At 47.0% G+C, this 25,788-nt stretch overlaps 1 protein-coding gene and 1 long non-coding RNA gene across 3 annotated transcripts in view; one reads left to right on the top strand and one right to left on the bottom strand.

The window, feature by feature from the left end:
- Window positions 1–3,752, top strand: part of LOC148005378 (uncharacterized) — a 65,413-nt gene extending 61,661 nt beyond the window's left edge. For both annotated transcript variants that reach the window (XR_015623180.1, XR_015623181.1), the window contains exon 5: window positions 3,504–3,752. This is a non-coding gene — a long non-coding RNA (uncharacterized LOC148005378). The remainder of the gene's footprint in view (window positions 1–3,503) is intronic.
- Ttc9 (tetratricopeptide repeat domain 9) overlaps window positions 1–17,952 on the bottom strand; it is a 34,820-nt gene extending 16,868 nt beyond the window's left edge. The window contains 1 exon segment of the mRNA NM_001134731.1: window positions 17,473–17,952. Within this exon segment, the coding sequence (NP_001128203.1) occupies window positions 17,473–17,875 (403 nt within the window). The 5' untranslated portion in view covers window positions 17,876–17,952.
- Window positions 17,953–25,788: the final 7,836 nt, after the last annotated feature.

Here is a 25,788-nt window from a genome sequence, read left to right as displayed (position 1 = left end):
ATTGCATCACTTGGACCTGGAACTGCAAGCAGCTGCAATCCACCTGCATGGGTGCAAGAAACTAAACTTGAGTTCTCTGGAAGATCAAGAAGTGCTGAACCATCTCTCCAGTCCCCCCGCCCCCCGTTGCGTGTTTCTAAAGAATATATAAGTGTTAATCTCAGGACAGTCATTAGGTACACCAGGACTAGCCAAAAGGGCAGAGATGTCAGACGGTCAAGTTCTAGAGCTGGGACATTTGCATGTAGAGACAAACACTTGTTCTCAGACAGACTGAAATCATCCTATTTCTCTTGGTGACTTAAGATTTCTTGCTGGAATGAGGGAACCTGGACAGAGGGATAGAGACAGGGCAGGACAAGGTGCTGCATGGTGAGATCAGAAGAATCCAGCTGTGCACCAGTGGACAGTACCCAGGTACCTCTCAGGAGTCAATCAGCACAAGTGTGGGGAATCTGGAGTGAGTGCAAACACAGCTAGACCTGTTTCTAAGCACTAACCCGAGTTACTCTTGACAACTGCCTCCAAGACACGGTCTAGTATTTTGTCCATATTTCAGATGAGGAAGTTGAGCCCCTTGCCGCAGGCCACCAAGTGAAGTGCTGAAACCAGGGTTACAGCTTAGGCCACCATCAGATTGGATTCCAGGCCTTCCCATGGTCATATTTTATAAATACATCTACCTTTCTCCTGCCCGCTGTCTCCAGCAGCTAGCTGTCAGTCCATTGTCCGTGATTTAAATGTTGCTGTTTCAAAATTGTTATATGGGCTCAGCAGGGTGGTGCATGTCATAGCCCTAGACTTCAGGATTTAGTGGTAGGAGGACTGGGTTCACAGTAAACACAGTGAGTTCAAAGGCAGCCCAGGCTACATAAGAGAAATCCTCTCTATAAAACAAACAAACTAAACAGCAGAAAGAGAAGGGGAGCAAGAGAGGCTGTTTTAGAATTATTTTCTAGCCAACATCATTCCCTTGAGATCCAAGCTGTCACGTGTGTCAACAGTTCACTCTGTCTCATTTGTGAATAGCATTGTATGGTGTGGGTGTGCTACTGTTAATCATTTATCTAGTGAGACACCTGATCTATTCATCTTCTATTAAAGTTAAGGTACAGTGTGGTTTTGCCATCATAGGGTTTATGAATTATGAGTTATTATGGGCAAAGCTGATAAGAATAATTATTCTTACTTTATTTCTCATGAACAAACACCCAAGAGTTCAATTTCTAGGCCATAAGGGAGCACATCCCTTCAGTCACTTGCTGCTAAGTGTAAAGTGAGTTTTAGTTTCTTGTAGATGATCAAGTACCCTTGCTCCTTCATTTCTATTAATAGCTCACTGAGAAAGTATGACTTCTTAAAAACTCTATCAATTATAACATACTCTTGTCTATTGATAAGGCTTGTATGATATGTGCCGGGGGAATCTCTTTCCAATGAAATTATGACTACAGTTGTGGTCATCAAGTGGATCTTTTTAGTTCCTAATAATGTACTTCACATAGTCACATCCTAAGTCAGAAGACACCCATGTCTTCAGGTGTTTACAATATTTGTCTCTTTTGTTCTTCTAGACAAGCATCTCTAAAGCATTTTAAATTCCTCACCTAGCGCCTGTCATGGCGGTCTTGCTTAGTAATAGTAGAACCTTCCAGGCATTATTGGTTCTGCTTCCAGAAGCTGGGGCTCTGGGAATCAAGAACTCAAGGACTTTTATTTATTCCATGAAAAATTCATGCGTGTGTACAATGTGTCTTGATCACAGCCACCCCTCAGTCCTACGTCTCCCTCCCAACTTCGTGTCCTCTATAATTAAAAATAATTTAACCCACTGAGCCCCATTAGTGATGCCCGTATGTCCAAGTGGAGGTCATCAACTGGGACACAGATAACCTGGCAGTGGCCACATGCCTAAAGAAAGGTGACACTTTCTCTCCCAGCAGCTGTCAACTGCCTCTAGCTCCCCTCAGTGACTTTCTAAGCCCTTTGCTCAATTAGTAGGGGGACGGTTGGGATAGCTTACTCCCGAGTCACACCCGCAGGAGTGGGACCTGGTGATGCTATTCTCCAAAGGCTTCTTCCAAGATTAGAGAGTGGGAAATGGTGAGCAGGAGGATGGCCAGATGGGAGCCAGTACCCTCCAAGTAACTGTGCCTTTGTTCTCAGAAATATGTTCCCTTCCTGACAAGCAGACAGAGGAGTCTCCCACTCACCTGCCGCTCCCACAGTCAGGATGCATTTGGCAGACTTATCTCGAGGGGGTAAATTTTTATTCCATCTCCACAACTGTTGGACCTCCTATTTTTGCTGACAGCCATGGGCTCCAACTAGAGTCGATATAAATTCTGCCAAATGTTTCCTTCATTTTCCTTGCTTCTGGGCTGCTCTCTTTGGGATACCCCTTTGGCCATCACCAACCTGCCATCTTCCTATCTCTGAGGCCTCCAGCTGGATGTCCCAGTGCTGGGGCGCTTTGGGATACCATCACTGTGGATCCCAGGCAGATGCCCTTGGTAAAGCTGTCTAATATGGACTCGCTCTCTGTGCCTTGTACTGGGGATTCATGGGAAAGCACTCAAAAGACACTGCTTTCCTCAAGTTTTTATTCATATCCACTCTGGCAAGCAATCCCGTCACATTGCAGTTCTGCATGTGTATGCAGATCCAGCCAACTGTCAGTCAAACATATTTGGGGGGGAAAAGGAGAAAAAGCTGCATCTGTATTGAAAAGACTTTTTCTTGTCATCCGCTAAGACAGTGTTTATGACAGCTGTCCCCGAATAGCAAATGCCTTTTTAGGTCATGTGAGTAATCTCGAGATGATGTCAAGAACACAGGAGGATGTACAGAGGTCACAGGCAAATATGACACCACCTTGTATAAGGGACTTGAGGATTTGTAGATTTTTGCCTTCTGGTAGGGCTCTGAATCCATCCCCCCCCCACCCCAAAGATGTGGAGAAGGATGAGCAGCCATTGAAGAGCAGGCGAAGGAACCAAGGTGGAAAGGCAGTTTAGCACCCTAAGCTGAAGGCGTATCTTAACAGTCACTTACGGGGTGTTTGAACCCACTGAAGAGAGCTGTACCATTGAGGTCAGTTCAGCCTTTGGTACATGTCTCCGGCCACTTCCAAGAAGGAAGGCCCTACCAGGCTGTGATGGCAGCTCTCTTTCAAGTTATCACAACCGTGGTCCCCCAAACTCACTCTTGGTCTTGATGTGACCCAGAAAGCAGTGGCGGGACAAAGGATGACAGTGTCTCGTGTGCTGAGTCTTTATTAATACCCGCTCCTCTGTCCGGAAGCAGGGGCTCGGGGATGTCAGTTTGGCTGTTTGCTACATAATGACAGGTATGATCATCCAAAGTACTCGGGATAAACCCACGTCCCACCGTCTCTCCCTTGTCTGCTCTGTCTGAGAACTTATCTCAGTCTGGCCCTGAGCTGGGGATGGGGAGAAACCAGAAGTCAAAGTCTCATCCTGCTCTCTTTGGATATTGTGAAGGTTTGGATGAGAATGTCTCCTGTGGGCGCACATCACCTGAGGCCAGAAGACCCGCCCACCTTCCCGTGGCAGCCTTCAGAAAGGACAAAGGAGAAGCTTTTGCTCTGCGCCCGCTGCCTTCAGATCAGGATGTAAAGTTCTCAGCTCCAGCACCATGCCTGCGTGTATGCAGCCAGGCTTCCCACCCTGAGAATGAAGGACTAATCTTCTGACACTGTAAGAGAGCCCTGATTAAATATTGTCCTTTATAAGAGCTTCCTTGGTTGTGGTGTCTCCTTACAGCCGTAGAACAGTAACTGAGACAGACGAAACAACAACAAGAACAGCAAACCAAACCTTCCTGTTCTGACCACCTTCCTGCCATCCTTGTAGCCCAGCAACATCTCTTCTGCCCCCATCGACTTTCCCCCTAGCCCTCCATCATGTTATCAGATGCTTGGGGTGGGTTATCAGGCAGAGCCTTGCACACCCTCTCTGGCGGCGAGGTATCAGAGCAGATTGTTCAAATAACCAAAACACCGACTAGTCGCTGAATGAACAATGGCACGCTAGTGCAACTGGAACACCGTACAGGATAATAACATTTAATGGCACCAAGCTATTCTCAGTGGAAAATACCGATGGAAAAATGGAGGGTACATACATGTGCACACTGAATGGCTTAAAAATAAACAGTGCCCCCCCACCCCCCGCTCGCCCAAGCAAGAAACTATCCACCCCACCCCACCCGCAGAGGATTAACTTTAACAGCTGCCTCAGATGAGCTCGGGGAAGCTTGGAGGTGGGTACTGGGTAAATTCAAGTGGACAGAACACAGCCATATCGCTCTGCCCGTGTAAGGACAGGAGCTGGGGGAGGCTGATGTGAAAATGAGGGAAAGGGTGATAACCGTGGAAGGCAGAAGGACCCAAGTAAGGGTCTAGCGATTCACTCCTGATTGTGTGATGGTGGGTAAGCTTTCATAAGGCTGTCTCCTCGTGCATCCCATCACCTCCAGTAAAACCCGAATTAACTCAACAGACTAGTGTAATGGTACGAAAGGAGGTGGCAGCGAGAATTGGGCTGCCATTGGTGACACGGAGGGGGACTGAGCAGCACCCTGTGGGGCTGCAAGAGTCAAAGTGGACCAGCTTCAGTCTTTCAGAAACCGGGGAAGGCAAATTATGGAGTGACATGGCTGACGACTATTTGTTTATTGATTGTCCTAACTTCTTGTACTTTTGACAACCTTGATTGCTACAATGCTTTATTTTATAACTAAAAACCATTAAGACAAAACATGAAGAAAAAACCAAACGCTGGTCTATGTTCTGTTAAAGAGGAAAGTGTAGCCACAGAGACAGATCTGTCAGACATTGGTCTATATTCTGTTCAAGAGAGGAGTTGCCACACAGACAGTACTGTCTGGGTCTTGGGCTCGCCTGGAGTAGAGAGGACTGGGGACATTCTTCTCTTGGGAACCCCCCCCCCAATAGAGGAAATCCACAAGGATTTTCAGGCCACCATCCTTTTACTTCGGGGATACCCAGCCAAGCTGGAGCTGTTTCCATTCTCAACCTAGGAGGAGCTCTGGGGTCTAGACACCCGCATGACACCATAGAAGATGGGCAGCATTTTCTCTCGTGGCACCTGCCTCACCCCATTCCATCAAGTCCTTGCCGTCAGACAGCTTGGGGAGTGGTCTGATTTGTGAGAGTACCCGCCCCTGGACTGTAGTTCTCTCCCTGCTTGGTCAGTTCAAGGAAAGAACTTGAACTGGGGCAGAGGACGGAACAGGGAGAACTGACACATTCAGACACATCTAATTGTGTCAGCCTGGAGCCCACAACGGTCAAGAATCCAGCACTTTCTTTCCCTTTTGGTTTTGGACTATATATTGTGCGTGTGCGTGTGCGTGTGCTTGTGCGTGCGTGCGTGTGTGTGTTTTATGTTCATGGGTTATGGAGCTCAGAGGTTGACTTTATTGTCTCCTCTGTCTCTCTCCACCATATACATTGAGGCAAGGACTTGGCCCAAGAGCTCATAATTCAATTAGTCTAAGTAGGAATCTTGCTCTGGGAATACTCTTGCCTTCACTTCCCAAGTGATAGGCTTACAGGTGTGCCACTGCTCCCGCCCAGAATTTATGTGGGTGCTGGGGACCTAAACTCTGGTATTCAAGCTTATGTAGCACGTATTTTGTTCACAGAACCATTTTTCCTGGTGCCCATCAAGCAGTTTCTATGTATTTCCTCCTGAATGGATGGATCCCTCACTCCAGGGGCAGGGCAAAGATTCTTAAATTCTTGGCTCCAGGAAAGGGGGTCCTGATAGAATTCAGATGACTCTCTAGAGAACATCTGGTCAACCTTTCCTTCACTCAGCCTCCCACATCTACACCAAAGGTGTTGGATACATCTTGTTCACCTAACCTAGCCTGTGGCTGCTTAGTAGGGGTGAAATGTCCATGACCTATGACCCTTCCTCTGCCCTTAGTGCTTTCCCATATCCTTCCTGTGTTCCTAGAGCCTCCTTTGCCACGTCCTCCTTCTCTCCTCCCATATGCCTCCCTCTGCTGTCATTAATATAACCACCTCTGCACATAGCTGTCATTTAAATCATCTTCTATATGTCAAGCACTGTGCTGGGTATGTGTGCCTGTATCAACTAATCATATGCCATTCCTATGTGGTACGTACCTTATCTCTGTGCGTTAATGAACAAAGTGGCTCACAGGGTTGGGATCTGTCCGGAGTTCATGGAAAAGCCAAGGTTCAAGTCCAGACCCTTACACTAAGCAAAGATCTTCCCCCATCATACCACCTTGTGTACTTCTGGGGCCCTGCCGTGCAGCTCAGGCGTCCCTTTCTGAGCACACATAAGCACACGGACCCCCCCCCCCTTTAGAGGTGTCAGACAAGAGTTCACTCACATTCCTAATACTTCTGTGGTCTCTCCCATCTGGAGGTGACAGGTCCCCTAGAGAAATGTTTCGACTTAGTATGACCAAAACCTTCAGACGCCCCAATGCTATTCAGCCTTATGCCCAGGGTGGCTTCTTTGTAAGATGCTAGAATTTGGCCAATGTCTATTCCCCAAAACTCTTCCCCTTGCCAACCCCTCTCTAAAGCTTTTTGTTTCTTTCCCTATCTCCCTGGGGTAATTTCTAGTGCTGAATGACTGTGCAGGTAGAGTCAAAAGTCATCATTTGACAAAAGTCACAAATCGTGGCAGATACAGCATCCATATTGCTCCTTCTGGTCACCAGTGGGTGCCGGGATCCACAGAGAAGTTTATATTGGCTTTAACCTTGCTCAAGCCATCATCCTCTCAGAAGCCCCCTATTCATCCCTAACATCCTGGGAGACAACAGAGTCCCTTGGCCTCTTCTCCAAGCTGCAAGGGTTGCCTGGGGATCTCAGCCAAGCCCTTTGAATGAGTAGCTGTCAGCACAGATGAGTAAGCCAGAATAAAGGAGAGCTTGTCTCTCGTTCCCCTCCCCAGCTCCTGCCGTTCACAGGGATAAAGGATAAGCTAGGGAAATGGCTAGAAGCCCTTAAAATCCTACTGGTTTGGTGCTCCTGAAAGAGAAATTACCTGTTGTTTATATGTACAGGGAAACTGAGCCTCTACCTGAAGTTGAAGAACTGGTTTTCAGCAGAGCCTAGGCTCAAAGGCTGGCCCTCACATGACATTCTGAGAGCAGAGTGGTGCAAGTCTGGGTGGTGAAGAGCCGCGGGCAGGTGTCCGGTAAAGATCAAATGAATGATCAGGCTTCCTTCTGGGGCTCCTGCTGCTCCCTTCAAGGATTTCCCAGACAAGAATCCTAAATGGTCACCCCACACCTTCCCAAATGATAGAGCAGGAACATCCAGGAGCAACTTACATCACAAGACCTGATACTACTCTTCCCCGTCCTTTTACTTTTTTTTTATTATTAGATATATTTCTTGACTTACATTTCAAATGTTATTCCCTTTCCTGGTTTCCTGTCTATAAGCCCTCTCCTCGCTCCCCCATCCATCCCCCTTACTGCCCCCCTCATATTCCCCTGCACTGGGGGGTCCAACCTTGGCAGGACCAAGGGCTTCCCCTTTCCACTGGTGCCTCAAGGCTATTCTCTGCTACATATGCAGTTGGAGCCCTGGGTCAGTCCATGTATAGTCTTTCGATGGTGGTTTAGTCCCTGGAAGCTCTGGTTGGCTGGCATTGTTGTTTTTATGGGGTTGCAAGCTCCTTCACCTCTTTTAATCCTTCCTCTAATTCCCCCCAAGGGGGTCCTGTTCCCAGTTCAGTGGTTTGCTGCTAGCATTGACCTCTGTATTAGACATGCTCTGGATGTGTCTCTCAGGAGAGATCTATATCCGGTCCCTTTCAGCGCCAGACGAAAATTGATGCTAATGTATGGTATCTTCCTACACTGTGGAGTACCGTGCTACCTGGATTGAGCTCTGTATGTAGACTGGATCCTACCAGGGACATAAAGAGAAAATATGGGCTCTGGAAGAATTTGTTTGACATCTTTGATGTTACTCCTCTGACAAGACAGTTGCTAATTCCCAGAGTAATGAGGAAAAATTGTACGTTGGGTTACCTTGGGGTAAATGTAAGGAAAGAAAAAAAAATCTCATAATTTTTCTATCCAGAAAACTAATGTCATCATTTTTCTTTTTTAAAAAAGTTATGAAGCATATAGTTAGAAAATCCAATGAGAGATTTTATATAAAGAGCTAAGCTCGTTGACTGACTGTCCTCTGTTTGAAGTTCCTTAACTAACCTCTTTTTTCAAAAGGTGATCGTTCACAGCTACAATTTCACGTAACCTCAAATTTGACACTGTTATTGTCTCTTGGATATTTCAATAGAGGAAGTCATATTAAATGCTGTTCAGCATTGTGCCTTTTTACGTAATAAATTTTTCAGGACTGGTCACGTGAGAACACACAGAAGCATGTCGTTCTGTGAAATGGCCTTCAGTTCAGAAGAGAAGGACACATCTTTAAGAGACTAGAAGGACGCCAGGCTTCTGCCTGTGCTCCTAAAGATAGAGGTGTATAAGAGAGCAAGTGGCGTTTCCGCCCTCAGAGAACATACCCTGCTCCTTCCCCAGCGGGTACCTCCTTCTGCATCTGAAGTGAACGCCTAGTCTTAGCACGGCCACTTACACTTCTCAAAACTTGTGGCTGGAGCCGCAGACCTCAGAGCAGTCAGGAAGCTGGGAGGAGAGGCCAGGGTGGGCTTCGGAGTCTCTATGCCCATTAAACGGTTCTACATACAGACTTACTCTTCTCTGACCATACAAACCCAGGTCACCTTTCCACAGACATGGGAAGGTTTTAGGCTTGTGGTTTGGGTGGGAAATGTCCCTACAGGCTCAGTTATTTGAACAGTTTGGATTTTCTTGGTTGTCTCTGTTTGGGGGGGTTGGTAGGCGGCTGGCAGACACAGGGCAGCAAGAACAGGGCTTATGAGATATAGCCCTACTTCCCGCCTGAGCATTCTTCCTAACAGTGGGTCCTCTGACCAGTCACTGCAGGCTCTCACTGCTTCAGCCACAGAGCACTCCTGTAGCCACACCCTCCCAGGCATGAAGACTGTGAGCCCTGCTCGATCCATCCTCCCTTTCTTAATTTGTTTCTGTCATGTATTCTGTCACAGCATGAAAGCCCACTAACACACCAGCTCTGCTTGGCCACAGAAACCAGGACTCTCCCTGTGACCTCCCGGGACCAGCATGAAATGGGATCCCATGAGGCAGGTGCAAGCACTATGCTTGAGTTCCAGGAGAAATGACGAAAGGATGGACACAGGAGTTTGCCCTAGAAACGTCAACGCTTATCCTTCTAACGCCAATGGGATGTAGTCTGTGTCGCCGCAAAAGAGGAAAACAGATGGACTGATGGAAATTCCAAGAAGACCCATTTCGGTACCAAAGCCATGTGGCATGAACAGCTAAAATGGCAGGCTTTGGAATTACAGATAAGTTCTAATTTGCTATGCACTGCTACGTGGCCAAGGGAAAAGATTTAACTGTTCCAAGTTTGAGGTTTCTTTTGTCTTATAAGGCCGTGCAGATCAAAGTGGAATATACACATGTGAGTTCATTGAAAGGAGAAACTTAACTTCATCTTGACTGCTGCAGACCCCTAAGCCCAGGATCTACCACGTAACTGGTACGCTATAAACAGCAAGTGAACGGTTGGGTAATTAGGTTCCTTAACACAAGGCAGATATACAAGACACAAGCATTTTCAGTCTTCTCAAACACATTCGTGGATCATGTACAATGTGCCAGGCATTGGGTTCGCGTGAATCTTTTCTGCCTGTACTACTGGTTACTGTGAGTAGCATGGTTGTTGTTTTGCTGGTGGTGGTTGCTACAAGGCTCCTTTAAGATGACTTTCCCTATCACTGGAGATGACTGACTAAGCCAAACGGAAAATTTGTGATGCCGACCAGAAAATCCATATACCAATTGGCAATCATAAATTCCTGTCTTACACAATTCTTGAGCCCGCCAGTTAATACCAATTTATTCTTGTGCTTTACACATGGAGGTACTATAGAGGGGATACATTTGTGATTCCCCAAGTATCCTCTGTAAATTCTGCCTGTCATTTGGGTGCCTAAGTAAATAAACCTAAACTATTTTCCAAGTCCCTTTGGTAAAAAGATGGACGGATGGAGAGATCACCTGGACACATTCTAACCTGAGTTTCTTTGGCTTAAGTCAACTCTCCTCGACACTTAAAGCTTACTATTATTTTAAAATGAGAACTATTGGTTTGGGTCCTATTGGACATGGTTCTTCTTCAACGATGATATAAAAATATGCATGAACAAAATATACAATAGCTAATGAACTCCACATTGCCATGAGCAGTGTCAAGTCCATATGGACCTCATCAGCAAAACACAACTTTTCTATGGCACTTTTTTAAAGATTTGTTTTTATTACTGTTTAATTATGCATCTCTGTGTGGGTGTGTGCACACAGGAGGGGAGGCCACAGAGGTCAGAGATGTTAGATCCCTGTAGAGTTGAGGTTATAAGCAGCTGTGAGCCACCCAAAGTGGGTGCTTGGAACCCAATGTGGATGTTCTTCAAGAGTAGGACGTGCTCTTGACAGCTGAGCCAACTCTCCACCTGTCTTTGGTCTTTTTATGTCTGATGTCCTTGTCTGAGCTAGGGCACATATGTCACTGTGTTGTGATCGAGACTAAGCCACAGTCTCCAAAGGGAATTAGGACATGTTGGGTTGGTTGGTTGAAACATCCAGTTTCCATCCTAGAAGAGCCTGATGAGAATGAGTACAGGGCAGAGAGGTTGTCCTGTGCAGAGCTGGTACCCAACCTTTACACTCCTGGAGCAGCTTCAGGCTCTTCTGCACCCCGGTGTTTCTTCCTGTCTGTGCAGCAGCCAGATCTCTGCATCTTTTACAGACATTCTTGAGCTGTAGGGAATCTGATCTTAAGATGCCTCCCAGAGTTTCTGGCTAGAGGCTGCCTGACGTACACCCCTCAGAGGCAGAGTAAGCGTCCACTTCAGCGACTCTGCCGAAAGCCCAAGGCCAGACTGCTCTTCCCAGTGTCTTCCTGGAACGCGTTCTATGCATTTCCTGTCCCACCTTTCCTTGGGAGATGGTCTTAGAAGCTACATTTGTAAGGACTTCGTGATGTATTGTCTAATACGTTATCTACACAACAACCCCAGGTCCCAGGAGCTTCGAGCCTCCCTTCCTTCCCTCCCCTTTCACCAATTCTTCCCCACAATCTCATCTTCCGGACACCAGGCAATTGCTTGTCGCTAGTCCTGGAATTCCTCTTCATTGTTCCTCTTTTGTATTTGTGACTCCTGTTCCTCTATGCTAGGCTGTCCGGTTCCACCGCACCTTTTGCTGAATATCCTTTCTTTCTAGACTTCATCTCAGTGTCTACATCCAGTTTTGTATACTTAAATGTATCCATTCGGTCCTCTTCCACAGACTCTTTTAGGGTTGACTTCAAAGACAGACCATTTATGAAGCTGCCTCGGGCCCAGAAGTTTTCCGTGCCTGTTTTTATATTCTTCTGTTGCCGTAGGTGAAGCCTGATGACAGCATATAGCATGTGTGTGAGATAAGTGCTGTTTTGTTCTTTGAAGCCCCCTTCACGTTTGAATTCACAATATCCTGCAAGCACAGACTTATGGTGGATCCACGACACAGAGTTCAATGAGAGGAGGTAAAGGTGCATATCTATAATGAAGGGGAGGCATTAGCAGACCCAGGAGGGGTCTCTTCACATTCAGAAACCAGAAACCTCTTCACATTCAGAGTTGGGGGACCTAACACAAATATCCCATAGAACCCGACCGTATCACTTGTTTCTGTTGGTTCTCTGGTGTAAGCCAATCACTTATGCTAGAACTGGTACAAAGGAGAGAATAGGGTGACCCACGGCTCCTTCCTCTCTCCTTTCTCACTTATCAGAAAACCCTGTAGAAAGTGTGCATATGGCATCTGCACATAATATAGGCATATAAAGAAGTTAAATAAAAACAGTTCATTTGTGTAGCATTTCCACTGTTCCAGTAGGAATACATTATGCATGCATGTAGGAACTACAAAATATGAATTGTGTAATATTTGATTCTACATGCAAGTTAAATAGTCATATTCTCATTTAAAACTGGCATTGCACAAAACACAGATGAATAGTAAGGCTTATTCCAATATCAGACTTTGACTTTCTTCACTTGTAATGACATTGAATAGCAAATTAAAACACAAAACAAAACAAAAAAACTACCATGTCAAGAAAGAGCAGCCATGACAAATAAGGGAAGGGGGATTTTTATCTTTTGCTTCATTCTGGTTGGGTTGTTTTTGAGACAGCCCAGCTCGAATCCACTATGTAGACCATACTGGTTAGCCCTGAACTCACCATGTAGACCAGGCTGCCTGGCCTTAAACTCACCATGTAGACCAGGCTGCCTGGCCTTAAACTCACCATGTAGACCAGGCTGCCTGGCCTTAACACTATGTAGACCAGGATGGCTAGCCTTAAATTCATAGCTCTCTTGCTTTAACCTTCTAAGTACTGAGTTGCAGTGATGTCCCAGGCAAGATTTGTATGTTTGGGGATCTTTAGAGATACGATTTCCCTGTTTTCTTGAACAGGATCCGTATTTCCATGTTGCGCTAGGCTCTTGTCTTAGCTAGGTTCCTACTGCTGTGATAGAGAACCACAATCAAGTGCCATTTGGGGTTGGCAGCCAAAAGGAGCCTAAAACCGGGTTCCTTTGGGCCATCTCATCCCAATCATAGTCTGCCGTGAAGGGAAGTCAGAATAGGAACTCAGCAGGAACGTGGAGGCCATGGAGGAGCGTTGCTTACTGGGTTGCTCTTTGTGCTTTGTTCAGCCTGCTTATATACCGGGTCCAGTACGGGCTCGGCCCTCTCACATCAATCACATGAAGAAAGCACCACACAGGTTTGTCTAGAGGCCAGTCTGATGGGGGCAACTGAAGTTCCTTCTTTCCAAATAATCCTGGCTTGTGTCAGCCTGACAGAAAACTAGGACAACTCTGAAGATTACAACCAGTCCTGACCTATGAGTTCAAGACATGTCTATGAGGATCAATGAAACTAGTTTCAGAGGACACCATCCCAGGACTTCTCTTGGTATAAACCTGCTTGTAGGCCTTGTCATACTTTTATATTGGGGGCTTCAGCTGAGACCAATCTGATACTGTCTATCTTTTGTTAAGACAAAAGAAATCTCCCAAACAGATGGCTCTAAATACATCGAAAATGGCAATAGAACAAAATGGTGTTCGTTGCAGGTTATTAGACGTATTAGAGCACACATTCCCAGCCTCTGGATCCAATGGCACCTAGCCCCATTGCTGCCATTTAAATCTTGGGCATCACTTGAAAATATCAACAAAGCAATACGTGGGGCATCTTTGTAGCCACACCCCTAACTCAGCCCCCAGAGCCCAAAGAGGAAATGCTCTACTCTTCAAAGGTACCAAGGCCCCAGGAGAATCAGGGGTCTTGTTCAGAGTCAACCAGACCCTCTCATCAGTCAAACGTGTGCTTGCTCTGCGGCCAGGAAAGCTCAGATTCCTCAGTCTTCTTAGACCGTCTTGTCTATTAAAATTTTGAAGGAAGAGAATACTATTTCCTTTAATCTCCCAGAAAACAAGTCATGCAAAATCCCATCTATTATCCTTCCACAGCTAGCCAGAGACCTCCCGAAAAAAATGAAACCTGATCAGAACAGACAATAGCCTGACACCATTTGCAGATGGTCTGCACACCCTTCTTGGGCTCCCAGGGCCATTCAAATGGGTGTTAAACTAACACCTCCTACTGCTTCCCAGCAGCCCCCCTGGCTTTTATTTGGGGCGGGGTTTTAATAGACAGAGCAGGAAGGATCAGGAGCTTAAGTTTTCTCCAGAAGCCTCACCTCAGCTTCGTGTTTGGAGAATAGCAGCCCTTAGCAACACAGCCTAATTCTCTAGGTATTTCTGGGCTATTCTAAGTTCTTTCCTCTATCTCTACATATGGTCCTATGTGGAAAGACAGTGCTGTAACGACCATATCACCAGGCTGCCCAGGTGTCAACAAAAACCCAATGGAAGTCACCTGCTTTTCAACCAGGATGAATCTGCTTTTGCGTTCCTCTTTCCTGTCAGCCAACACTCAGGGGACAGGCCACCTCACGGGCCAGACTGGACTGTGCTAGCCCTAACTAAAACATCACAAATCTTTCTACTTTTCTTTCTATCCAAACATAACTGAAAATGCACACTTAATTTTTTAAAAGTTTTTTGAGACAGTGTTTCTTTATGTAGCCTTGGCTGTCCTAGAACTCATTCTGTAGACCAGGCTGGCCCCAAACTTACAAAGATCTGCCTGCCTCTGCCTCCCAAGTGCTGGGATTAAAGACAAGTGCTGTCGTGCCCAGTAGACTTATTTTTTTTTATTTTGCATTTAAAATAATCTTCATGAAATATTTTAATGACATATATAAATGCTTTTGACACAATGTAAGTGGAGTTAAAAGCAGGATATGTGATTGCATAAATAGGAGGACATGGACCCTTGCTTTGTAAACATACACACACACACACACACACACACACACACACACACCACCACCACCACCACCACCACCACCACCACCACCGACACCACCACCACCACCACCACCGACACCAACACCATACCACTCACACATTCAACACAGATTTCCTTTTTGTTTTTGAGACAGGATTTCTGTATGTGATCCTGGCCATCCTGGAATTTACTCTATAGACCAGGCTGTCCTCGGACTTAGAGATCTTCCTGCCTCTGCCTCCTGAGTGCTGGGATGAAAAGTGTGTACACAATCAGGCTAAACACGGATCTCTTTAGGTGGAGGAGTTAGAGGTCATTCTGCATTTCTCTAAATGTTTTGCCGTTTTCTGGAAGAACACATCTACATAGGTATCCACTACTCTGATAATCCCATGAGGAAGGATTATTTGCTACTACTTAGAACTTCCGGAAGGCTGATAACTGATTTCACATATCGACCCAAAGGTCAGCCATGTCAACATCTCACCAAGTGATTTCGGTGTGGAGCCTTCCTGCTGTGTGCTGAATTTTCCACACAAGGTAAGGACTTTAACTTCCTCAGAACTGGCCAGCTGGTCATCTCTCGCATTGCTATGTGAGACCTGGAGACATCTGGCGGTCCTCTCAGAGCCTTGAATCAGGGTGCTGTATGTTTTTCCTCCCTGATCACCAGGGCTGAGGGCTCCCTGAAGAGTTTTGAAAAGTGGGGTTTGAGAGCCCAACTGAGTCTGAGCGTCTGGTAGCAGAAGAGGTCCAGATGATGCTGGTTTTCTGCATCAAGCTGTGATGGACAGGGCCTTTGGAGACGGATGGCTCTGGCATCTCGGGACAGTCCTCTGTGAGGTGAATGGCCATGTTTCTTTCAGATCGCTTATATTAAAAAAAAATTAGTAAAAGCTGGGCATGGTGATGCACACCTTTAATCGCCAGTGCTCTGAGGGCAGAGACAGGTGAATATCTGAGTTCAAGTCCAGTTTGATCTACACAGTTCCAGCCCAGTCAGGGCTACACAGCAAACCCTCTCTCAAAAAAGTAAAAGTGCATGTAAGGAGCCTAAGAGCACACAGGCTGCATTATTAATGTTCGTAAGCGACGGGCCCCAGGGCAGGCAGAGGAAGGAAAAGTCCTCTGGGTTTATTTCCCGTCTGTCATCAGTGAACTGTTCTCAAGTGTTGGTGTGATGGGGACAGAAGTGGAGATTGACCTCCACCTCTGTGGTCACCTTCTCTGACCAGGCAGGCATGACCAAGGACATACTTTGGGTTTCACCATGGAAGTGTGGCCACTTGTGGGGTGGAGGGCAGGCAGTGCTAGCTACTTACCGGCTGGTAGCCAGAGCTGTGGGGTTAATGTAGTCCTAGAACAGCCATGGACAATACTGGAAGCAGGGTCCATTACAACTCCAAAATCACTGCATCAGCCATCCAGAGGGCCTCCTCCTCCGCCCATGGAGGCGCTGCCCTTTAACTGTTCATTGGGGCAGTGGCCAGAGGCATCAGGTATCCTTTTATGGAGCCGCAAACTCCATCCTTCTGGGCCATCATGTTCTCTGGTCATTCTTTGTAATCGTAGGACCAGTGTCACCATCTCTGTAATTGCCCTTGGTATTCATTCTCTCCATTTGTAAGCTACTTCACCATGCATGAAGTGTCTTCCCGGCTGGGTTTCACCCTAGTAAAGATGACCCCTGGTGGGGGCATGGCATGGGGTAGAGCACCTCCCTAAAGATGACCTCAAACATGGCACAGTGTGAAGGCAGAGGAGGCTGGCGCTCAGTGCCCAAAAGGTACACAGCAGATCGACATTTCTGAACGGACCGTAGTTGGAGTCTTTCAACCTCCAGATACATCCCCCCAACCCTGGTTCCTACTCCCTAACAGGCCATACTTAGTTCAAGCAACTTCCAAGGTTAGAAAGGAAGAAAAGCCTTTCATTCTAACAAAGAGGCTTGACTATGCCCTAAACCCAACACACCAGGTGGGATTAGAGGAGAGGGTGGTTTAGTCACTGTGAGGCGGTTGTTTATGACACTGTTTGCCACATTTCACAGAAGTCCTCAGAGTTTTTCTTTTTTACAGGCTTTAAATTTTCTCTAACACACACACACACACACACACATACACACACACACACACACTCTTACGCCTCATCCCTAAAGTGCACCATGGACTGTACACCTTCAGCCCAACAGAAGAGCCTTGGGCAGGAGACTAAGAATTCAGCAGGGCTAAGGACCAACCATGAACTCAGAGCCCTGAGACTACTGGTGCAACGAACAGGAAAGAGAAGAAAGTGACATTTTTGGAATCCATTTTACTCAGGATGCTGAAGACATCCTGAAAAAAAAAAAATCTTTTTGCTACTGGGGCAGGAGAACTTGAAGGAAGGCCTGTTTCTACCTGGATGCTTACTTAAGGGAAGACCTAGGCCAACTTTGGAGCCAGTGACAGCAGAGTGAGGCAGACAGGTGCATGGGCTGTCCTTAGAGCCCATGGCTTCTGGGGGCACACTTGGGTGCTATCTCTTCAGTCTGAACCCAAGTGAGCAGTAGTAGTCGCTGACAGACCCGCTGAGTCGCCCTTTGTCTGCCCAGTCATTTATAGGAAAGATTTACCATGTTTGCAAGGGAAGAGACTCAAGATGACTATGGCCTTTGGAAGGCATCGTCTTGAAAGTCACACTTTTTCTCAAGCGCCTCCCTCCCAGATTTCCTCCCCAGAGCACCACTGTCACGGGAGGGAGTCTGCACCACGATGTACCTCAACGGCGCTCTGGGACCCAGAGAGACTAGGTCGGGAAAAGCTGGGGACCGGACGCGTGGCCGGGCGGGGCCCCCGGAGGCCCGGGAAAGGAGGGGAGGGGGTGCGGCGGGGCGCGGCTTACCTGCCAGGCTGTTGTAACAGTCGATCTCAATGGCTTCAACCGTCTTGCTCTGTTCCTCCGAGAGGCGGCTGGCTTTGGGAATCCCTGCCGGGGAGGCTGGCCGTGCGTCCCGCTCCCGCTCCCCCGGGGGCGGCAGCAACCCCTTCAGCTCCAGCAACGCCCGGTGATATTTGCCGATGGCTTCGCGGAATTTCTTGTCCTTGTAGCACTGCGCCCCTTGGCTCTTAAACTCGTGCGCGCGCCGGATAAGCTCCGCGGGCTCGGCCGCCGCTCCAGCCTGGCCCCGCTCCGGGGCCCCTCCGCCGCTCGGGACGCACGGTGGCGGCCCGGGCCGCGGTCCCTCACCGAGCGCGGGCGGGCTAGGGTTCCCTGAGGCTCGGGCTGCCAAGCCCTTCCTCTCCATCCGGCCGCCGCCCGCGCCTCGAGCGCGCCGCGATCCGGGCTTTAAAAGCGCCGGGCGCTGGCTTCGCGCCCCGCAGACTCCGCCGTGGCCGTGACCCTGGGCGCCGTGCGCTCGCCCCGCACTCCCATCCTCGTCGCCAGCCGCCCGAGGCTGCTCCCTCCTCCTGCGATCGCTCGGCTCCGAGCTCCCTCCCCCGCTCCCTCGGCGCCCGCCCTCGTCCCCGCCCTTTTCTGCTCCCGCAACCTGCCCCCGCGGGCTACCGGACCCAGTGCGAGCCTGGCCCTGGTGCAGGGGACAGCCGGCCCGACTGGGGTGGTGGTGATTGTCGCTGACCCGGAAGAAGCTGGGCTTGCTCAAAGGAGGGGAGGATTAGCGACAAAGAGGGCCCCCTGGTTCCCATTCATCCAGCCTTCCGAGGCACGCCGTGGCCGAACGAAGCTGTGGGGGAGGGGTGCGTGTGGGGGAGGACTTGGGAGTTGGGGGGGGGGTCACCTCAATAGCTTTCTTTAGGACTAAAGAGAAAGGTGCGCCAGGGAGCAAGGAAAATAAGCAGGATCCATTGCTTGTTTTGTTTGCAGTAAGACATTACTATTTTAGGTGGCAGGGCCTCCCTTTTGTGAATCCAGGTTGTCTCTGAGGTGTGTCTCCCGGGCGCCCAGGACACTGGGTGCACGTCTGCGTGCCTGGCGTTGTATTCCGGGAGACTGTGTGTGCTTACGCTATGTGCGTGCGCAGCTATGCAGAATGAATCACAGAAGCGGAGATGGGAACACCTGTTACTGTTGGTCATCGGCTTCGCGGGCACAGGGTTCCAGTTTCCATTACTGGACAGTTCCGCGCCCTTACTGGGGAGGCTCCTTCCTTCATTCTTTTACTCTGTCAGTCAAGGTATCAGCTGTACGCTGGAGATTGGCTGAGCCACACGGGCAGATGAAAACAGGCAAGTTACCCGCTCCCCCCCCCCCCCCCCGCCTCCGCACCCCCAAAGAACCCATTTTACTGCTGGAAGATACACTCCCTACTAGCAATCAAGAAGGTTCTGTGGAGCTCTGGGGAAGGCTTATGGGGATAACATTTGAAGACCCTGAAGGATGGGCATGGGGAGAGTGTAACCTATTAGCCAAAGCTAGGAAAGCTCACTGAGCTGAGATGTTCGACACCTCAGGTGTATTCAAGACCTAATCTTTGACTTTGTGGCCATGGGAGTGAAAGATGTCTAGGTTTCTGGGTGAAACGTTTGGATCTGAGTTTGTAATCAACGAAAAGGAGACACACATTTTTAGTGATGCAAGGAGAGAGAAAGAATGCTCCAATGATGTGATTTTCAAAGGGAGGTTCCCAGCTCTGCGGCATCAACATCTCCTGGAAATTATAATATGCAAACTCTAAGGTCATATAGTCCAGACTGTCTACAACAGAACCCCAGCCTTGGATCCAGCAAGCCGTGCTTCCGGAGCTCCAAGACGAGCTCAGAGACAGTGCTGTGAAAGCTTCCTACTCAGGCCTTGGACCAGCAGCATCAGCATCACCGATGAGCCTGTAGGAAGTGCTCCTTGTGTAAGATTGCCAGCCCACTGACCCAGAAGTTGTGCTTTAACAAGATTGACAGTAATAGTATGGCTACCAGAAGCACTTCTGTTCTGCACTAGAAGTTTAGAAAAGTATAGAAAACTCAAAACCCCAGCTTTTACATAGAAGCACCTGGAGACTCTTACTCAAAGCTTGCATTTCTGCTTAACGATGTAAGTGCTATGGGACAATGTTCACAATTTGTTTCCTTTTTTTTTTTTTTTGGTTCTTTTTTTCGGAGTTGGGGATCGAACCCAGGGCCTTGCGCTTCCTAGGCAAGCGCTCTACCACTGAGCTAAATCCCCAACCCTTGTTTCCTTTTTAAACTTAACTGTTTCATGGGATTGACTGTTCTTTTACTGCTTCCCTTTTGCAGTTCTGGGGATTGAACCTGGGGATTCATGCAAGAAAGTTGCTGTAGCTGAGCTGGGCCCTTGTGCCTTATTTTCATGGCTCTATAATCATCTATTGTATGTGCGTATCTTAGGGTACCAGAACCAACTGGTTTTGTAGCCAGACAACGTGTTATATTACATTATATACTAATTTTAAATAATACTAAAGGAGGTGAACAATACTAGATATCACATATATCACACCAGGCACTGGATTAAGCACGTTGCATATAATTCATTTAACCTTCGTAGCAACCTAGTGAAATACACGGTTACTCCAATTTTGAATCCCACGTGTCTTAGGGTTTCTGTTGCTGTGAAGCGATGCCATGACCGTGGCAACTCTGGCAAAGGAAAGGATTTAACTGGTGCTGGCTTACAGTTTCAGTAGTCCAGTTCAGTCCATTAGCATCACGGTGGGAAACATGGTGGCACATAGGTAGGCATGCTGCTGGAGATAGGGTCAAGAGTTCTATATCTTGATCAGAAGGCAACCAGGGGGAGCCTGTGTTCCACACTGGGTGGAGCTGGAGCATGTATGAGACCTCAAAGCCCACCTCCACAGTGACACACTTTTTCCAACAAGGCTAAACCTCCTAGTAGTGCCGTCTCCGTGGGCCAAGCATTCACACAGACGAGTCTATCAGGGCTGTTTCTATTCTGTCACAGCATGCCACAGAGACATGCCAAGGTCATACTCCCAGACTCTCTTACACTGTTCATATTTATTTCTTGTTCTTATTCATTTTTCTGTCGAGGAAACTTTGTTAATTTTAATGTAAATCTCTCCGCTCCACCCCCTGTCCTGGGGGTCAAATCCAGAGCCTCATTTGTGCTAAGCAAGCGTTCTACCACTGAGCCATACACCCAGCTCAAGAAAGTCTTGAAACATACTGTCGATTTGCTTTTTTCTCCCTCATGAGTGTGGTATGCATGAGAATATGTGTGCTTGTGCTTCGCTGTGTGTGAACACATATGTGTGTAATGTCGGTGCACATGCATGTGGAGGCCTGAGGTTGATGTTGGGAGTCTTCATTGGTTGTTCTCCATGTTTTTTTTTTCTTCATTGAGACAGGTCTCCCAATTGAATCCCAGGTTTAGGAAGCAGTTAGTCTGGTTAGCCAGCTTTTCCTGGAGATCCCCTGTCTCCACCTTCCAATTGCTAGTGTTGTGGGTGGGCCCCCAAGCCAAGGGTTTACAAGTGTTTTAACCATCTCCTCAGCACACAGTTTGTTGTTTGTTTGTTTGTCTAAATGTGATCCAACTGGCTGTGAGGTATCCTGCCTGTAATCCTAGCACCCAGGAGACTGAGACACAAAGCCTGTTTCACATTTGAGATTAGCCTAGTATACAGAGTGAAATCCAGGCCAGCCTGGGCTACAGAAGGAGACCTTGTCATTCATATATATATATATATATATATATATATATATATATATATATATGTATGTATGTATATATATGTATGTATGTATATATATGTATATATATACACACACACACACATATATATATATACATATATATTATACTGGGGCTACTTTGTCTCATATATATATATATATATATATACACATACATATATATATTTCAAATTTAAAAGGTAGGACCAACCTGTGCTCCCAGCACAACACCATTATATAGCATCCTTATGAACATCGAGAGTAAAACTTGTATAAATACTTGGTATTTACGGATTTGGTAAATGAAAAGTGCACGGCCACTTAACTGCGATATATTTCATGCTCAGGATGAATGTCTCATGTGTGTAGTTACCATGCATAGAGAACTGAAGCTTTTTAATTGGACCTGAACTTAGTGTACTAAATCATGCCTTGCATTTTATAGAATGTTCCTTTTCTAAACGCCCCATTGCCTTTAATCCCACTTGAGCCTCCCATTAGCTCTAGAGAGGGTAAAGTGTCTCTCCGTGTAGACACGGAGTCTGCCGTGTTCCCACAAGTGAGTTGTTCTATTTGTTCAATGGTTAAGGAGCTTTGAAGTCAGGCAGGTGTGCACTGAAATTCTCCTTTGGCTAATTTCTGGGCGAGCTACTCAACTTTGGACAATCTCAGATTTCCTTACTCATTGAGTGGGGGTGGGGTTATGACCCAGTGGGCTTGTTGTGAAGCACAGTGTAAGTTCTTGGCAGACAGTAATTGTATTACATATGAAATCCTACCATGGATGGATCCCATAATGCTGTGGCAGGACTCCAATCATTCGTACCTATCTGCCAACTCCTGGCCCTATAATATTTTCAAGTAGCACATTTGGGAGAGATTGAAAGTGGGTGCTCTGAGTTTCCTGTTACCCCAATGTATTAGGGTAAGAAGAACCATAGAGAGCAAATATCAGATGAAGACCCAGACCTTGGACTTGGTAATGTCTCAATAAAGAGACACAAATTAGATCACGGTAACCATCTGAAGGTAAGACATGGGTCAATAAGCTGTTGGTTGTGCAAGCCTATGCAGCCCCAGTGCTGAGGAGATGGACACAGGAGGATCCCTGGAGCTCAAAGGCCAGCCAGTCTTGCTGAATTAGTGAATCAGCGAGAGACCTTGTCCCAGGAAATAAGGTAGACGGTGACTGAGGAAGACATTCACGTGGGCCTTTGTCTTCTGCACATATGTGTGCTCACACCCATACATACCACACGTGTATACATATAAACACGTACATGCAGAAAATAAAAGAATCAAGCTGAAAGGTTAAGATTAATGATGCGACAACTCCCCTCCCCCACTATATCTTGCCTTCAATTTTGGTCTTAAGGACGGGGTTCGAAGAGGTGGATAACCCGTGTGACATTTCCTTCCGTGTGATGAAGAATTCAGCACAAGAGCTTGGTACTCCTAAGAATGAAGTGGAGGGGAGCACCAGTGAGGAAGGGAGGGAGGACCATGGGGGAAGGAAGTGAGGAAGGAGTTACTATGCCCATCTGTCCCAGTTGGCAGTGCTGAGTGTGGTTGCCTGGAATTGTTTATTTGCTTGCCTTCAGCATGCTTCTGTCTGGCTGAGCCACTCATTTGTAGTGTGTTCTAGCTTCTTGGAAATGCTTGCTACCCCTCAGATGGAAATAAAGAAGTGCCAAGGAGAATTTCTCAAATACTCCAACATTAATTACTGACCGTATGCCCAGCATTATTTTAGGAAACGAGAGGAACGTGAATTTGGGAGCCAGAAATTCACCGTATCCCAGACGCTAGTGAGTCTGAATTGCCTGATGGTCTTACAGACTGCTTCTCTGATTCAGTTCACCTAGGGTGGGATCAAGATTCTGCATTTCAACTATGCTGGTTCTGCTTGTCCACGGTGGACCCTAGGAAGAGGCAGGCGCTGGAGGAAGGGGAAACTCTGGATTTCCCTTTCTCTCCTAGCTTTGCCTTTCCCCAGTTTGTTCAGTTTCTTGGTAAGATTCTAAGAAATGAATTTGTCCAACCCTCACTTAGTTTCTTCTACTTCATTTGCCTGGCACAGAGAAACTGAGTCAGGACTTCCTTTGGGGATCTGGCTACTTTGTTTCCTCCTCCTCGAGTGCATAACCACACAAACATTTAATCCCTTGCATTTATCACCAAAAGTGAGGGGATTTTGTGCCTTGTCCAAGAGGGAAAGTCCCTTGGAAGTCATTGATGTAGGTTGTTGGCCCTAAGGGGAGAGTCCTGAACTACTCAATTGGGCATTTTCAAATGGAAAGTGGTCTTTTGATTTCCCCTCTTTCAGTGGTTCTCGGGTACACTGCTTCCTTTATGAACCCGAAAGAGAAAGATGACTGGGCCATAGTGGGTGTCTAGTGATCACGGACCTATGATGCAGTATTATCAAGGCTCGCCTTCCATCCATAACAGATAAGCTGTGAGCAAGCCTCTCAGAATCCTATGAGTGGTTCCACGGCTCATGCATTAACTCTTTACTCCCAAGGTTGGCACTGGAGATGAAGGACTTGTAAGGAGAGAATTATGTGTTAGAATGCTACACCTTGTGGGTTTCAGCCCTGTATTTTCTCTGGGTCTTGATACTGATTCTGCTTCTTGGAGTCTCTGACTCTTTGCCTATCCACTGACCCTCAAATCTCTCATTGCAGATTGATTCTGAGCTTGCACACCCCCTAAGGAGATGGCCGGGGCCATTGCTGCCTCTTCCTCCAGCTCAGTTTCTTGAGCAGACATGAGACATATATTTGAATCCTGTTCATTCAAATCTTAAGTTTTTCAGGGTTGGATCATGTGACAACCAAACCAAAGTTATTTTGAGGATGCTTTGCTAATTGCACTGAACTTCACAATTTACCTGAGAAAAATTATAGCATTTCTATCATCTGTTTTTATCCATATGTAAGAAATAAATGATTATGGTCTGTTCTCAGTATGGAGTGAGTTTAGACATCATCAGAAAGTCACAGGGAAGCAGGAGGCACTAGGCCCCTCCCTTCCCTACTTGCCTTGGTACTGTCGGCTCATCCCAGGGTTGAAAAGTTACAGTCTGCCATATGACCAGGGCCACATATTAGAAAAGGAGGAAATTTCAGGCCTCTGGGATATACATTAAATAAAGCCTTGCTCCCTGAACCAGAGGAATTTGAAGAGGGAGCCATTCTAGACACAAGAAGATTGTACCTCCATCCAGAACTACTTAGCCAATGGGAAATTCAATGCAATTTGAGGCAGAGAAATGCAATGATGAGTAGAAACACACACACACACACGCACACACACGCACACACACATACACACTCATACACACATACACACACACTTACACACACATACACACACTCACACACACATACACACACATATACATACACACACTCACATATACTCATACACACATACACACACTCACAAATACTCATACACACATACACACACACTTACACACACACATATACATACACACACACTCACATGTACTCATACACACACACACTCACACACACCTCACACACACACTCACACACACATACACACACATACACACTCACACACATACACACACATATACATACACACACACTCACATATACTCATACACACATACACACACTCACATACACATATGCACACACACACACACACACACACACACACACACACACACACACACAGAGTTTAAGCCTGTTGTCCAAGTTGACACCCAGCTCCTGAAAAACTGCAAATCAGTCTGTCTCCTTGTCACCGTTCTGAGTTTCTGGCACTCTTATTTTGAAGCCAGGATAGTGTTTCTCACAACAGTCTTCAAATATTCTTCCATAGGAAATGTGAAATTTTCAAGTTAGCTTGTGTCTTGACATAGCTTTTGTGCATTTCATATTTTAATGCTCCTCTCTCTTACCACACAATTTGCTCTCCAGCCTCCTTGTCTCCAGTGTCCATTATACTCCCTTCCTGGGAGCCATGATATTTATTATTTAGACCTGCTAACATCTGTCCTTAGGAGACTCTTCCTTCCCCTATGCCGTGTGGTCTGGGAGAACTGTCAATCACTGGTGCCTTCTCGCTGTCTGCACCACCCCATCATTCATTGCTGGCACCCGCTCTAGATAGAGCCGGCAATATTACTTCATCTTCCTGTACCATAGTGACTAATTCAGGAAGGGCACACGGACCAAGTAGAGACGATATTCCCCTAGCCTTAGATGCTGAAGGGAAGCTCGTTTTCCATTTGGAATATTGTATGGGCTTTGGGCTGAGGACTATCCACGCCCACCTTGCTTAGCTGTCTGGAAAATCAATAGAGGCAAAGAACTGTGTGAAGAGAGGCAGAGCGTTTGGGATGTCAGATAAGTGATAAACTCCAACTGTTGTGAATGCCGTATACAACCATGGGCTTCTTAGGTAAGCAAACCAATGTGCACGTACACCAGTTTGAGTTGTCACTTCCAGTACAAAAATGCTGGTTCAGGGGCTGGGGATTTAGCTCAGTGGTAGAGCGCTTACCTAG

This window comes from Rattus norvegicus, chromosome 6 (assembly GCF_021556685.1).
Source record: "Rattus norvegicus strain SHRSP/BbbUtx chromosome 6, alternate assembly SHRSP_T2T, whole genome shotgun sequence".
In the NCBI taxonomy this organism is placed as follows: domain Eukaryota; kingdom Metazoa; phylum Chordata; class Mammalia; order Rodentia; family Muridae; genus Rattus; species Rattus norvegicus.
The sequence above is the reverse complement of the archived record's forward strand: the minus strand, read 5'-3'. Positions and strand labels throughout refer to the sequence as shown.